General features: G+C 37.4%; 1 protein-coding gene across 2 annotated transcripts in view; it reads left to right on the forward strand.

The window, feature by feature from the left end:
- Ipo11 (importin 11) overlaps positions 1-12,764 on the forward strand; it is a 152,536-nt gene that overhangs the window by 87,615 nt on the left and 52,157 nt on the right. For both annotated transcript variants that reach the window (XM_050160382.1, XM_050160383.1), the window contains 3 exons: positions 6,739-6,834; positions 7,472-7,585; positions 10,795-10,916. In XM_050160382.1, the coding sequence (XP_050016339.1) occupies positions 6,739-6,834; positions 7,472-7,585; positions 10,795-10,916 (332 nt within the window). The remainder of the gene's footprint in view (positions 1-6,738; positions 6,835-7,471; positions 7,586-10,794; positions 10,917-12,764) is intronic.

The raw sequence follows: 12,764 nt of genomic DNA on the forward strand, positions 1-12,764 counted from the left end.
AGCTGGCCTAAAACTGGCAGTGCAGAGCAGACTGACATTGAACTCACAGAAAGCTGCCTGTCTCTGTATCAAGTGCTGGGATTAAAGGTGTGCACCAGCATAGCCAGCCCTCTGCAAAACACTTCAGGACCGTTACTTCTCTACCTTTGCTTCTGAGCCTCTTGACTTCAAAGACTTTTCCCTGAAGTATTTATTGCTTCTTTGTTCAATATTGGCTATAATTTATATGAAGACAATGTATAAATGATAGTGTTAGATTGTATTTAATATATGTGAATGTTTTTATGGATGCATCATAATTATCTAAACACACACAGGGATAATTGTTAAAACTATGAGATTTCCCATTCTGTTTATTTTCCAAAAACAAAGATGCAGTGATTCCTGTGAGTTCTTTAAGTTAACTTTAATATGCGTATTACAGGATTTTATTTAGTCAGCTAGACGGACAAGGCTCCTTTAAAAAGCCTTAGCCATGGGGCAAACTGTGGGGCCACTGGCAGTGGGACCAGAATTTATTCCTACTGCTTGTACTGGCTTTTTGGAACCCATTCTTTTTGGAGGGAGGGAGGGCCTTGGTCCTTCCTCAAAGCAATGTGCCTTACCCTCTATGAGGAGTCAATGGGGGGTAGTGGAGGGAACTGGAGGAGGGAGTGGAAATTGGGATTGGTATGTAAAATGAAAAAAGATGGCTTTTAAAAAAATAAAATAAAAAAATATAAAATAAGAAAGGCCTTAGCCACACCCTTGCCAGACATTTCTTCTAATTTAGGCTTATATAGGGATAACCACTGGTGTTGCTTGTAGCTGATTAGTTTATTTATTTCTTCATATTTGCAAACAATACTTTTGAACTATTCCCTCATGAGTTATTTTATTGTTGTTTGGAAAGAGCTTTTATGGCATTAATATCCACCATGAACTGCTCAGGTCACTCTTTGTTTTTATTGCTTTATAAATAATACCATTCAAAATTTCCACTTCCTCTCTTCCTCCCATTTCCCTCCTGCTCCCCCACTCACCCTCCCCCCTTCCCCCAGTCCTAAGAGGAGGCAGGGGTACCCTGCCCTGTGGGAAGTCCAAGTCCGTGTCCCCCCCCATCCCCCCCACCCCCGCCATTCAGGCTTAGGAAGGTGAGCATCCAAATAGACTAGGATCCCAAAAAGCCAGACCATGCAGTAGAGACAAATCCCAGTGCCATTATCATTGGCTTCTCAGTCAGCCCCCATTATCAGCCACATTAAGAGAGTCCGGTTTGATCACATGCTCATTCAGTTCCATTCCAGCTGACGTTGGTGAGCTTCCATTAGACCAGGCACACTGTCTCAGTGGGTGGATCAACCACTCGTGGTCCTGACTTCCTTCTGCTCTTCAACTGGATCTTGGGAGCTCAGTCCAGTGCTCCCATGTGGGTCTCTGTTCTATCTCCCATCTGTCGCCAAACGAAGGTTCTGTGGTGATATTCAAGAAAGTCGTCAGTCTGACTATGGGACAAGGCCAGTTCAGGCACCCTCTCCTCTACTTCCCAAGGACCTAGCTGGGGGAATCCCCGTGGGCACCTGGGATCCCCTCTATAGCTAGGCCTCTTGCCAACCCTAAAATGGTTCCCTTAATGAAGATACCTTCTTCCCTGTTCCCATATCCGCCCTTCCTCCATCTCAACCATCCTACTCCCCCAAGCTCTCCCCAGTCCTCTCCTCCTCTCTTCTCTCTCCCCATCTCCCCTTCCTCCCTCCCCACCCATACCACCGTGCTCCCAACTTTTGCTGGCAATCTTATCTACTTCCAAGATCCAGGAGGATAAATATATGGTTTTTTTTTGGGGGGGGTTCACCTTCTTATTTAGCTTCTCTAGGATCACAAACTATAGGCTCAATGTCCATTGTTTATGGCTAGAATCTACTAATGAGTGAGTACATACCATATTCATGGGTATTTTGGGTCTGGGTTATCTCACTCAGGATAGTGTTTACTATTTCCATCCATTTGCATGCAAAATTCAAGAAGTCATTGTTTTTTACCGCTGAGTAGTACTCTAATGTGTATATATTCCACACTTTCTTTATCCATTCTTCCATTGAGGGGCATCTAGGTTGTTTCCAGGTTCTGGCTATTACAAGCAATGCTGCTATGAACATCGTTGAACAAATGCTTTTGTAGTATGATTGGGCATCTCTTGGGTTTATTCCCAAGAGTGGTGTTGCTGGATTCTGAGATAGATTGACTCCCTATTTCCCGAGAAACCGCCACACTATTTTCCAAAGTGGTTGCACAAGTTTGCATTCCCACCAACAATGGATGAGTGTTCCCCTTACTCCACATCCTCTCCAGCATAGGTTTTCATTGGTGGTTTTGATTTTAGCTATTCTGACAGGTATAGGAGGGTATCTCAAAGTTGTTTTGATTTGCATTTCCCTGATCACTAAGGAAGTTTCGCATGCCCTTAAGTATCTTTTGACCATTTGAACGTCTTCAGTTGAGAATTCTCTGTTCAGTTCAGTACCCCATTTTTTTAATTGGGTTATTTAGAATTTTAATGTCTAGTTTCTTGAGTTCTTTATATATTTTGGAGATCAGATCTTTGTCTGATGTGGGGTTTGTGAAGATCTTCTCTTATTCAGTAGGTTGCCTTTTTGTCTTAATGACAGTGCCCTTTGCTTTACAGAAGCTTCTCAGTTTCAGGAGGTCCATTTATTCATTGTTGCTCTTATTGTCTGTGCTACTGGGGTTATATGTAGGAAGTGGTCTCCTGTGCAGGCTACTTCCCACTTTCTCTTCTATCAGGTTTAGTGTGGTCAGATTTATATTGAGGTTTTTAATCCATTTGGAATTGAATTTTGTGCATGGTGATAGATATGGATCTATTTTCATTTTTCTACAGGTTGACATCCAGTTATGCCAGCACCATTTGTTGAAGATGCATTCTTTCTTCCATTGTATATTTTAGCTCCTTTGTCAAAAATCAGGTGTTCATAGGTTTGTGGATTAATATCCGGGTCTTCAATTCGATTCCATTGGTCAATGTCTGTTTTTATGCCAATACCAAGCTGTTTTCATTACTGTAGCTCTGTAATAGAGTTTGAAATCAGGGATGGTAATGCCTCTGGAAGTTCCCTATTGTATAGGATTGTTTTGTCTATCCTGGGTTTTCTTGTTTTTCCATATAAAGTTGATTATTGTTCTCTCAAGGTCTGTGAAGAATTCTGATGGGATTTTGATGGGGATTGCATTGAATCTATAGATTGCCTTTGTTAGAACTGCCATTTTTACTATGTTGATCCTACTAATCCAAGAGCATGGGAGATCCATCCATTTTCTGGTATCCTCTTCAATTTCATTCTTCAAAGACTTAAAGTTTTTGTCAAATAGATCTTTTACTTCTTTGGTTAGTGTTACCCCAAGATACTTTATGCTATTTGTGGCTATTGTGAAAGGTGATGCTTCTCTGATTTCCCTCTCTTCTTCTTATCCTTTGTGTATAGGAGGGCTACTGATTTTTTTGAGTTGATCTTGTATCTTGCCACATCACTGAAGGTATTTAACAGCTGTAGGAGTTCACTGGTAGAGTTTTTGGGGCCACTTATGTACATTATAATATCATCTGCAAATAACGAAAGTTTGACTTCTTCCTTTTCAATTGAAATCCCTTGATCTCCTTATTTTGTCTTATTCCTATTGTTAGAACTTCAAGCACTATATTGAAGAGATATGGAGAGTGTGGACAGCCTTGTCTTGTTCCTGATTTTAGTAGAATGGCTTTGAGTTTCTCTCCATTTAATTTGATGTTAGCTCTCGGCTTGCTGTATATTGCTTTTATTATATTTAGGTATGATCCTTGTATCCCTAATCTCTCCAAGACCTTTATCAGAAAGGGGTTTTTAATTTTGTCAAATGCTTTTTCGACATCTAATGAAATGATCATATTGGTTTTTTCTTTCAGTTTATTTATATAATGGATTACATTGACAGATTTTCGTATGTTGAACCAGCCCTGCATCTCTGCGATGAAGCCTACTTGATCATAATGGATGATTTTTTTTTTGATGTGTTCTTGGATTCGGTTTGCTAGTATTTTATTGAGAATTTTTCATCGATGTTCATGAGTGAGTTTGGTCTGTAATTCTCTTTCTCGGTTGAGTCTTTGTGTGATTTTGGTATCAGGGTAATTGTAGCTTCTTAAAAAGAGTTTGGCAATGATTCTTCTGTTTCTATTATGTGAAACACATTAAGGAATATAGGTATTAGCTCTTCTTGGAAGTTCTCATAGATTTCTGCATTAAAATCTGGTCCTGGGCTTTTTTGGGTTGGGAGGTTTTTGATGACAGCTTCTATTTCCTCGCGACTTATAGGTCTATTTAAATTGTTCACCTGGTCTTGATTTAATTTTGGTATTTGGTACTTATCTAAAAAAATGTCCATTTCTTTTACATTTTTCAATTTTGTGGCATACAGGCTTTTGTAGTAAGACCTAATGATTCTCTGAATTTCCTCAGTGTCTGTTGTTATATCCCCCTTTTCATTTCTGATCTTGTTAATTTGAGTGTTCTTTCTCTGCCTTTTGATTAGTTTGGATAGGGGTTTGTCAATCTTGTTGATTTTTTTTTTTTTTCAAAGAACCAGCTCTTTGGTTTCATTGATTCTTTGGATTGTTTTATGTGTTTCTATTTTGTTGATTTCAGCCCTCAGTTTGATTATTTCCCGTCTTCTACTCCTCCTGGGTGAGTCTACTTTTTTTTCTAGAGCTTTCAGGTGTGCTGTTAAGTCTCTAATGTGAGCTTTCTCTGTTTTCTTTATGTGGGCACTTAGTGCTATGTACTTTCCTCTTAGCACTGCTTTCATAGTGTCCCATAGGTTTGAATATGTTGTGTCGTCTTTATTTTTGTTGAATTCAAGGAAATCTTTAATTTCTTTATTTCTTCCTTGACCCAGGGGTGGTTCAGTAGTTGACTGTTCAGTTTCCATGAGTTTGTAGACTTTCTGGGAGTGGAATTGTTGTTAAATTCTAATTTTATTCAATGGTGATCTGATAAGACATAGGTGGTTACTACAGTTTTTTTTTTTTTTTTTTGTATCTGTGGATTCTTGCTTTGTTACCGTGTATGTGTGTGATCAATTTTCGAGAAGGTTCCATGAGATGCTGAGAAGAAGGTATATTCTTTCCTGTTTGGGTGGAATGTTCTATAGATGCCTGTTAAGTTCATTTGATTCATTACATCTGTTATTTCTCTTAGTTCTCTGTTAAGTTTCTGTCTGGTTGACCTGTCCATTGGTGAGAGAAGAGTGTTGAAATCTCCTACTATTAGCGTGTGGGGTTTGATGTGTGATTTGAATTCTGGTAATGTTTCTTTTACATATGTGGGTGTTTTTATATTAGGGGCATAGATATTCAGGATTGAGACTTCATCCTGATGAATTGTTCCTGTTATGAGTATAAAGTATCCTTCTCCATCTCTTCTGATTGATTTTAGTTTGAAATAAATTTTGGTAGATATTAATATAGCCACACTTGCTTGTTTCTTAGGTCTGTTTGATTGGAAAACCTTTTCCCAACCCTTTACTAAAGGATTAGCAAAGATCCCTTTTTAATAAAGATTTTGGTTAACCTGTGACAGATGCTTCAGCTTTGTATGTTTTAGATACAACAGCTGTTGGTTACTTTACTGTCCTTGAAAATCTGTCTTCCAGGGCTCATTGACGACTCCGCTCAGCCCCTTCTTTAATAGAGTTGTGGCCTTTCTCGTATTCTGTGTTCTGAAACTTTACTGAGCCTGAGTTATTTTTTTTATATGTGGGATAAATATATAATGTGTCCCTTTAGTTCTAGACTCAGTCTCACATAATATTCTCTATATATTCATTTTTCTTTGGACACGTGGAGTTTTCAGTGGACTTTCCTCCAGTATTCTTTTCTTTTTCCTTTTTAGTCTTTATTGTCTTTCATCTTATGTTTAGCTTTGCCTTTCTCCTTTCCAAAGGTGTATGGTTCTGCTCTTTTGCTGTGCTTTTTAGATGGCAGAAGTGAAGAAGTGGTGTATGATATGCCTCTGGGCATGTCTTAGCCCCTTAGTATTTAGCTTTTCCTGAGCTTGATGAGTCACTAAAGTAAAATATATATGCATTATTCCTGATAACTTATTGGTAAATCTAAAGGTAGATTCATTTTTAGCAGTAATGGTATCATAACCAGTTTTTCCACTAAAAAAAAACTTTTTTTTTTTGGTTGGGTGTGAAGAGACACATCTGTAATTCTAATATTCAAGAGGCAGAGGCACAATCAATAATTTGAAGGTGTCTTGGCCTACATAGCAAGATCCTGTCTCAAAGAGCCAGAGAAACAAAAACAAACCAATCAGAGCTAAATATAACAAAACTCAACACCACTACAGAAGAGTGATTGAGATGTCTTTTGCTGCATTTGTTTGTGGGACATTTTAAGGATGCGTGTTTATAATGCAGTGGTCAGAACTTCTTAAACTACATGTGTCTGTGTTACGAGAGTATGATTAAATGTGATTGCAAAGTGTATTGCTGTACCTAAAACCTGTTTATTTTATATCAAATTATAATTTTTAATAGATTATTTTGTGGAAGTTTTTCTAGTGTCAGAAAATTGCATATCTCATGAATGTGCTTTCAAGTTTCTTCTGTTACTTAACTTATTGACTTTTACTAATCTGTTTTTGGTATGAAACAACGAATTGTACTGTTGAATATTACCATGTGTCTTTCTGGTTTTAGGTTTTGGAAAATACCTTTAAAGTGAATCCAGTATTAGGCCCACAGATGTTTCAACCAATTCTGCCCTATGTTTTCAGAGGTGTTATTGAAGGCGAGGTAAGATTCCTTTAAGCTTCTGGGGATAACATTGTACTCCAGGTTGTAGCTTTAATTATTCTTCTTTTGCATAGGAAAAACTATCTTTTTCTCATTGATAATTGTGAAAGAAAAGGTTTATTACTGGATCATATTTAATTGGTTAAAATTTGAGGATAGTTACAAAATTTGCCATTTGTTTTCTTGTATAAAAAGTATAGATTTTTGTGTCTGTTTTAGTGTAGGATGAGTGTGCATGCGTGTGTGTGTGTGTGTGCGCGTGTGTGGCTTGTGAACGAGCTCTCATCTTTATGCTTGTACAGCAATTTACCCAGTGAATCATCTGTCCAGTCCCTAATTTCAGCTCCTAAATAATCTGTGTAACAATAAGTAGTAGTGATATAAATATTCATAAATAAATTATACATTATAAGTATATAACACACATATAGTCTATAATTATTTAGAAAATTTTTTAAGAAGTCACGAAATATTGATAGTTGATGCTGCATAGAGCAACACAAAGGAGAATGTCAGTTTATATCCCTGAAGGAGAATGTTATTTTTTATCCTGTTTGTTCTGTATTATTGATTTTTTTTTTTCAGTTATACCCATTTCTTAACACGATTTTATATGCCTGGTATTTTAATTGTGCAGAGGTATCCAGTAGTGATGTCCGTCTATCTTGCTGTTATGGGTCGAGTGTTACTACAAAATGCCAGTTTCTTTTCTTCACTTCTAAATGAGATGGGCCGTGAATTTAATCAGGAGGTAAGAATCTGCATACTTAAATTAAAAAAAATTATATAAGACTGCATATTTAAATTTTTTATTTAAAAGTTTTTGTTTTCATTTTACCTACTAACCACAGTTCCCTCGGCCTCCCCTCCTCCTTCTTCCACTCACTTTTCTCTCCCTATCCACTCCTCAGAAATGGTGAGACTTCTGGGGAATCAACAGAGTCTGCAATATCAAGTTGAGACAGGACCAAGCCCCTCCCCCTGTATCAAGGCTGAGCAAGGTAGCCTTCCATAAGGAATGGACTCCAAAAAGCCAGTTCATGCACTAGGGATAAATCCTGGTCCCACTGCTAGTGGACCCACAGATTGCCTAAGCAACAGAACTGTCACCCACATTCAGAAGGCCTAGTTCGGTCCTAGTTAGGTTTCCCAGCTCTCATTCCAGAGTCAGCGAGCTTTCCCTAGCTCGGGTCAACTCTCTCTATGGGTTTTCCCATCATGATCTTGACCCCTTTTGCTAGTATAATCCCTCCTTCCTCTCTTTAAATAGACTTTTGGAGCTCAGCCCAGTGGATCTCTGCATCCTCTACCATCAGGTACTGGATGAAGGTTCTGTGATGACTATTGGGGTGATCACCAATCTAATTACAGGAAATGGGCAGTTCAGGCACCCTCTCCACTATTGCCAGGAGTCTTAACTGGGGTCATCCCCCCTAGGAGTTTCCCTAGCACCAGATTTCTCCCTAACCCCATGGCTCCCTCTATCAAGATAGCTCTTTCATTGCTCTCCCTCTCTATCCCTCCCCCAATTCAACCTTCCTGTTCTCTCATGTTCTTCTGTTACCTCCTCTTCACCCCCTCCCCATACACTTCAGTTTACTTTGGAGATCTTATCTATTTCTCCTTCCCAGGGGCATCCGTGCATGTCTCTCTCAGGGCTCCCCTTGTTACCTAGCTTCTCAGGGGTATGAATTGTATCCTGGCTGTCCTGGTGACATGGGGGAACTGAGTAATTGTGACGGGGGCTATAGTGCCCCACAAAGCTGAAATGTTTGTTACTTGACCCTTTACCAGAAAAAGTTGCTAACTCCTCATATCCAAATTGCTTATTGAGTAAGCTCCCTGCTGTGCAGTTTACTATTAAAAGTTGATGTTTAATAAATATTTTATAATAAATGGAATGTGTTTAAATAAAATTACATTGAAATATTTGGTTTTGCTGATTCAATTTTTATTAAATTTGGTCTATCAAGTTAGCCTCATTTTTATCAGTTACTTTATCTTTTCATTATTTGTTTTTGAAATAATGTCTTGCTCTGTGGACGACTAACAAATTCGTAGGCTAGCCTAGTCTCAAATGCACAACTCTACTGCCTCAACTCTCAAGTGCAAGACTATGGGCGTGAGCCACTACACCTGGCCTATTAATTACACCTGAAAACTAAGACCCATAGTTAACTTTTACAATAGTGTGATTTGCTTTTTAAATTTTGCTTACCATATATTCCTGTAAACATCTTCACAGCATGTGGACCATTTGTTTCCAAATTAGATATGAAGACATGGTAGTTATAAACCAGACTGTCTGGATCCAATGTAATAGTAATAGTAATAGTAATAGTAATAGTAATAGTAATAGTAATAGTAATAGTAATAGTAATAGTAATAGTAATAGTAATAGTAATAGTAATGCAATAGTAATAGTCTTACAGTGCTCTAGACCATAACCATCCCAACTGTCCTAGTTAGGAAGTTATTAGGTTTAAACAAAATCATATGAATTCATGTCCTAATACTTTAATTAGGACTATTAAACTATTAAAAATAACATACAAGGCCTAGAGAGTTGGCTCAGTGGTTAAGAGTGCATACTGTTCTTGCTGAGGACCTGAGTTCAGTTTCCATCACCTACACTAGTGGCTCACAACTGTCTATAACTCCAACTCTGGGGAATCCAGGACCCTTTCCTGGCATACATGTACACAAACCCCCACACAGACACATGCATGCATACATAAGTAAAAATCTTTTAAAAATACATAGAAATCCAATGTCGTGTTTAATTCCACTTTTAAGTGTTAAAATTACTGACAAATGGAAGTAAAGTTTGCCTGTTGGATAAGTCTCAAATTTTTAAATGATAATATTGTATAAGATATATGCGCCTTAATTTCCTGTTCCACCTGACTCTGGGTTGTACTTTAAGCATGGGCGTTAAGAAGAGGATTGTAATGCTAGAACTAGGAACTGAGCTGAGCTGAGTTCTTGAAGCACCTTGTGAAATGTTGCTGTTTCAATAATTTTAAATATTCCTTGAGTTCACTGTACCATCTCAGGTGTAAAACATAGGGAACTCAAATGTAAAAAGATTTTAAACTATTAACTGCTTGCCTGTTAGAAGGTGTGACTGTTAACTAGGATCTTATAGTAGAGAAGAATGGAATGTAAGGGTGATTTTATGTGACTGGATTTTTAAGGTAGAGGTTTGACATTAAATATTTATTTCTCTAAAGGTGATAGAACTATAAAAGTATTTATAAATAAACCCAATAAAATAAATCATTTAATGTACATGATCAGTTTTCTTGATCTTTACTGGAGAGAGGGGCGTCTATCAATGGGCAGCTCACTGTGAATTTTAACTCTACAAGCCCCTTTCTCAGCAGTATCTACCCTTGTGTTGGGACACGCCAGGAGCACCCTGACCCAGTCATCCCTGCCATTCTGTACTTTGTGCGTAGTGTACCTTTAGTGTTTTTCTAGCTGTTACAGGGAATCATTTACTTCTTCTTCTTTTTTTTTTTTTTTTTTTTTTTTTTTGAGATTCAGCCTGCTGGGATTGCAGCTAGTCTGGTTCTTTGAGAGGAGGTTTAGCAAATCAGACTGGCAAATTACAGAACACTAAAGAGTAATCATTCAACTGAAAAAAAAAAATCAGCTATCATTTAAATACAAACATGTGTCCTTTTTCCAGTGTTCCAGGAAAAATGGTCTTGATTGATTTATTAAATAACGTTACTCATTGGCTACATAGAGGTTTTTAATACATTTATTTGTCTCTCGTGATCAGCTGGAGTCAATTTTGGTTTTTCTTATTCTCCAGACGAAAGCTTGTCTCAAATTCCATCAGTTTTGTGTTTGTGTAATTGAACTTTAACCATGTCTTAGGTTTTAGATGTTAGCAGCACTTACTCATGTGTAAATAACATTTCAAATATTGAGATGTTTTCTTTCTTCCAGATGGACCAGCTTTTAGGGAATGTGATTGAAATGTGGGTTGATCGATTGGACAACATTACGCAGCCTGAAAGGAAGAAGCTTTCAGCCTTGGCTTTGCTCTCGCTTCTGCCTTCTGATAACAGGTAAAGAATGGCAGGTCCGTTCTCCTTTTCTTTTCTTTCTTTCACACACACACATACACACATGGATATATATGCACATATATATTATATATTTATGTTTATGATCATTTTGCCTGCATATGTGTCTGTGCATCATGTGTGTGATACTCTTGGAGGCCAGAAGAGGGTGTGGGTTCTAGGAATCCAGGTCCTCTGGAAGAGCAGCCTGTGCTGTTAAACACTGAGCCATCTTTCCAACCTAAAGCTGGTTTCTTTTAAAGCATATTTTGGTGTGGTCTGTTATACCTATAATCCCAGCATTCTGGAGGCTAAGGCAGCCAGGGCTATAGCAAGAATACCATAAAGGAAAAAAAGAGTAAATAATAAAATAATTATTCAGGTGTCTTTGAGTGTCCAAGATGCATGCTTGCTGAGTCCAAAGTTGAGTGTTAAGCGCAGATGGCGAGTTCTCAGGGGTTTTTTGTTTGTTTGTTTGTGTTTTGTTTTTGTTTTTTGGCTATCTTCACTGTTGAAGTAATTCTACAAGGAAACCCCCACTGCCATATTTAGTTTGAATTTTTAAAGTCATAAAAGCAGTTCTGTAGACTTGATAATGTATGAGAAAGATGATTTTAATATCCTAGATATTTATAAGAGATAATTTATAGTTTAGGGAATTTCTAAATAATCATTGCCTAATAATGAATTAATGGCATGAGTCCACTGTTTTGTTTTTGTTGTTTTTGCAGTTGTTCAGTACAACTTCCTGTGTCCCTTCTATTTTAACAGTTTCGTAGCTAAAATAATTTTCAAATTCTGGATGTTCAGTTTGAATTTCTCTGTCTTTTTAAAAGTCTTTATTATTTACACATAGAGAGTAATATTACTCTCAGCTGATTATTTTTAATGAAAATAATCTCTGGGCTTATTTACACATACTCTCTTTTAATGCTTTCAAAATAAATTTATTTAAAAGGCATAGGATAAACTAAAACTATAACTTGTAGAAATAAATGATAGATGTCTTTTGGTGTTTGCTTTCTAAATTGGTGATCCATTTTCGAACTTCAGAAACATTTAATACATATGTTTTTAAGAGCTTCACACAGACGTGTTCTTTGAGATGATGAAGTGCTTTAAAAATTTGAATTTTGGGGCTGGAGAGATGGCTCAGAGGTTAAGAGTACTGGTTGCTCTTCCAGAGATCCTGAGTTCAATTCCCAGCAACCACATGGTGGCTCACAGCCATCTGTAATGAGATCTCTTCTGGCCTGCAGACATACATGCAGGCAGAACACTGTATACATAATAAATAAATCATTACCAAAAAAAAAAAAAAAAGAATTTGAATTTCCACCGGGCAGTGGTGGTGCAAGCCCTGCACTCAGGAGGAGGCAGAGGCAGTGGATCTCTGTGGGTTTGAGGCCAGCTTGGTCTACAAGAGCCAGTTTTCAGGGCAGGCTCAAAAACTACTGACAAACCCTGTCCAAAATAAAAAAAAAAGAAATAATGTAAGGTAGTTGAGTGATATCAACTGGTATTAGTAAAGCCACAAAATGAGTGCATATGTGTTTCGCTTTCTTAGAGAATGTTTTGTAATCAGATTTTCTGAAAACCAGATTTACTATGCTTTGATTGGGCATACTTTTAACTGTACTTTTCGCAAAAATAGTGTATGCAGTGTTTTATTTGGGAATTTAATTTTATGAATTTTCCAAGTCATTATATATTTTTATAAACTTCTTAAAGCTTTTGTTATTTTTTTTTACTTTTTTCCCTTCAGATATTCATTTGTTTGAAGGCAATGTCTGACTGTGTTGCACTGGCTGGCCTCAAACTCAGTGTGTGGACCAGGCTGCCATTGATCCT

This window comes from Alexandromys fortis, unplaced genomic scaffold, assembly GCF_014885135.2.
Source record: "Alexandromys fortis isolate MF-2015 unplaced genomic scaffold, M_Fortis_MF-2015_v1.1 scaffold_76, whole genome shotgun sequence".
In the NCBI taxonomy this organism is placed as follows: domain Eukaryota; kingdom Metazoa; phylum Chordata; class Mammalia; order Rodentia; family Cricetidae; genus Alexandromys; species Alexandromys fortis.